Source organism: Cyprinus carpio, chromosome B22, assembly GCF_018340385.1.
Source record: "Cyprinus carpio isolate SPL01 chromosome B22, ASM1834038v1, whole genome shotgun sequence".
Lineage (NCBI taxonomy): Eukaryota > Metazoa > Chordata > Actinopteri > Cypriniformes > Cyprinidae > Cyprinus > Cyprinus carpio.
Window position 1 is genome coordinate 15,098,313 of NC_056618.1, and position 3,805 is coordinate 15,102,117.

General features: G+C 34.0%; 1 protein-coding gene across 1 annotated transcript; it reads right to left on the minus strand.

The window, feature by feature from the left end:
• Nucleotides 1-812: 812 nt before the first annotated feature.
• On the minus strand, nucleotides 813-3,497 carry LOC122134475. Its single transcript, XM_042748732.1, has 4 exons — nucleotides 3,314-3,497; nucleotides 2,678-2,992; nucleotides 1,744-2,040; nucleotides 813-1,517 (listed from the first exon to the last, which is right to left on the minus strand). Exons 1-4 carry the CDS (start codon nucleotides 3,369-3,371, stop codon nucleotides 1,195-1,197), a joined length of 993 nt encoding a protein of 330 aa, XP_042604666.1. The 5' UTR covers nucleotides 3,372-3,497; the 3' UTR covers nucleotides 813-1,194.
• Nucleotides 3,498-3,805: the final 308 nt, after the last annotated feature.

A 3,805-nucleotide genomic window follows, 5' to 3' on the forward strand; every position in this document is an offset into this window, starting at 1 on the left:
TTATTGCTCATGCAAATGGCCTGGAGCGCTGGGAGAAGTTGTCAGGCCACCGGGATTGATTTGAATTTTGCTGCGTCCGAGTGGCCTCATCATCTTACTGGGATGAGGAAGAGTCTATTTTAATGACTTGCGGAAAGAGCTTAATATCAAGACTATTATATTTATTAACAGACTGAACAGGAACAACTTTTTATCTTAACATCAGCTCACACACCCAATTGACATTCCTTTGGGGGGCACTGTAGCTCTCTTATTTAACCCTTTTTTAATAGGGTTACCTTGTGGGACGGTATTCTTGGAAATAATATTTAATTTTACATTTTATTCTCGAAACATGGCGACTTTATTCTCAAAACATTTTGACTTTATTCTTGAAACATTTCAACTTTATTCTCATAATATTTCGACTTTATTCTTGTAGTATTTCGACTTTATTCTCGTAATTTCTATTTTATTCTCGAAATATTACGATTTTAATCCCGTAATTTTAGATTTTTTTAAAAAATTCAACATGGCACTAAACGTAAAAACGTTACTTTAATAGTAACGAAAAGTAAAAATGATGTTTCATCAGTATAAGCTTAATAATAATGTAAATATTTACATATAATGTTAAATATGATGTTTTTATAATGACTAAATGAATAATGAATAATGAATAAAACTTTATATGCACTGCTGAACCTCTGTATTCCTCCATGAGGTGCTCGACATAATGAATGTAATAAAACATGGAGAGACTCTTGGACCTTAGAGTGAGAAAACTTTATTGGTAAAGGCAAGCAAATACAGATGACAAACAGACAGAAAAGTGAGAATCTCAGAGTGAGAACACTTTATTGGTAAAGGCAAGCAAATTCTGATGACAAATGGACAGAAAAGTGAGATCTGTGCGTCTAATCTGACAGACATATAAACAAAGCCTTCAAACTGAATGTGTACAATAATAACACTGCAAGAGAGGAACATTTTAAATCAAATATGAAAAATTACTGAATGCGAGCATCTTTGGTAATCTTCATTATTGACCATGACAAACACTTACATTTGATACTTTGAGCATATATGAGCATTTGAAAATTAAACACATCAATATCAGAGGATAAATATAAATAATCTAAGAAATAACATCATTCTTTAGGTTTCTGATGTGTATATGTGCTTGCTCTTGTTCAGTTCTTTTGAATCGGCTCTCTACTCAGCATAGACAGAAACTCTGAGAGCTTTCAATAACCGAATTATCGGTCCTCTTTCTATCATGAGTATATAACGTCCAGAATCTTCAGTTGTGGTGTTTGTGATGGTCAGAGATCCAGTTTGATTGTTCAGCTTCACTCTGTCTCTGAATCTACCATCAAGAACATCATCATACTCCGGGATATTGTCGTCCCATGCTTTGATTCCAGCTATAAAACCAATTTCATTCAAATACAACCACACAAACATTTCACCCTTTGATATTTCAGTACGACCAGAGTTGAGATTGAGTGAATCTCCCTCCTTCACTGATATTTCATCTGTATCAAACACACATGGAGAACAAACAGAAAAGGGGTTGTCACAGAGTAATAGAATTTAAATCCTTCATGTTTGTTTACTTAAGTAATTAGTTTTAAATGTAATCTCCAAAAGAATAATAATATAAAACAACAGAACAGACAGAAAAAAGCAAAACAGTGTGCGGAATAATATTGTATCTGGTGATGAAAAAAATAAAACAGGTGGAACAAATATTTAACTCACCATAGACAGCAAGAAAGAAACGCTTTCTCACATTGTTGATCAATAATTCATAAGCTCCAGCATGTTGAGTTGTGGTGTTTGTGATGGTCAGAGATCCAGTTTGATTGTCCAGCTTCAGTCTGTTTCTGAATCTCCCATCAAGAACATCATCATATACAGTCATGTTGTTGGTCTGTTTTTTTATTTTAGCTATTAAAATGTCTTCAAGTACTAACTTCCACTGAATCTCGTCATCCTTTATTTCAGTAAGACCAGAGTTGAGAGTGAGTGAATCTCCCTCCTTCATTGATATTTCATCTGCATTATCAAAAACACACAGAGAACAAACAGAAACAGGGTTCATCACAGATTCAGAGTCTTATCTGATGGTTTACTGAAGTAAAACTTTTGAAGTGTAAATTTGAAATGAATTATATAAAAGAACAGAAATGGTGTTTGGATTAATAACTGCATGTTTGTGCTGATTTAAGGATCAATCAGTTGACCCAACAACCTGAATCCAACAGTATTCTGCATGAAGATCTTTTACTTGAGCTCCAGCAAAGTTCACTTAATTTGTATTAATTTTGCTTCAGTTTGATTTCAGTTTTGAATTTAATCTGACGGCAATTTCAAATGACTCTAAAACACAGAATGATAATAATATTGATCATTTTGTTAATAATTTAGATATTTGATTATTCTAGTATTCCCTAACTCTTTGATTATTTGTTTATTTAGGTGCACAGATGATGTGCCATATGCTCCGTTCATTTACGGTCCTTCAGTTTGAAGGATTCAAATGACTTTCTGTGTACTTTATTGGTGATCTCTTCTTGAGATTTGTAGCTTTGATGTTTTATTGCATGGTATCTGTTTTTGTGGACAATCTTGTGTTCAGTCTTTTCAGGAATTTTGGTCTTACAATTAAAATATTAAACTTAATTTAACTCACCAATGATAACAAGAGAGAAACTCTTCCTCAAACTTTTTCCCTCCAGTTCATAAACTCCAGCATGTTCATGTCTGGGGTCTGTGATGGTCAGAGATCCAGTTTGATTGTCCAGCTTCAGTCTGTCTCTGAATCTCCCATCAAGAACATCATCATATACAGTTATTCTGTCGGTCTGTTTATTGATTTCAGCCAATAAAGTGTTCCCAGGTCCATGCCTCCAACGAACCACATCATTATCCATTATTTCAGTAAGACCAGAGTTCAGAGTGACTGAATTTCCCGGTTTCACAAACTTAGTTTCCTGACCGAACACATCTGCAGAACAGTTTATCACATATTAACATTTTAAAATCACTTGATGTTGGTTTGATCACTAAAATACTTTTAATCTTTGAATCTGAAGTTAATAATATTCTGCAGCAAAAGACAAAATATGGTCAATGAAAAAAAAAAATAAATCACACACACATATATAATATTTCCTAATATGATGATGGTTAAATCCAACCTGCAGAGATGAAAAAAAACAAAAAAACACACAGACCAGTCCCCTCAATATGAGAATAACAGTGAATATAAATCATCTCTGACTAATCTAACCACTAAAAAAGCCGTAAAAACACATTTCAAACTCACCATCTAGACGCCAGAAACACAAACAGAACAAAACTAATGTGATTGCCATTTTCCTCATCGGTTCACTGAAAAGCTGACAATATTATCCCTTAGAATGTCTTAAACACAAGTGAACTGTGATATTTATCTGATTGTGTGCGAATACTCCCCTAACCTTCATCTCAGTTTACTTATAGAAGTCCATCCTCTTTTACATCACAGAAAATAAACAAGGTTTTGTTGATCTTACGCTTTCAAACACAAAAGGAACAGGCAAAGTTCAGACGATCAGCAAACAGCTTGTCTGAAGCAATTTAAGTCAAAGTTTAAATCAAAACCAGTGTGAAATGAGCAAAAACGAACAGTCTTGGTAATGTGTCTCTGTCCACACCTGCGTTTTTAAGTGTTTTACAAAAGTCTGAAAATACTTAAATCATCTTACTCTGCAGGTGTAAAACATAATAAATAACGGAGGTTCTCCCTGAGGGAATCAGGCGGGTCCCCGTCTATGGC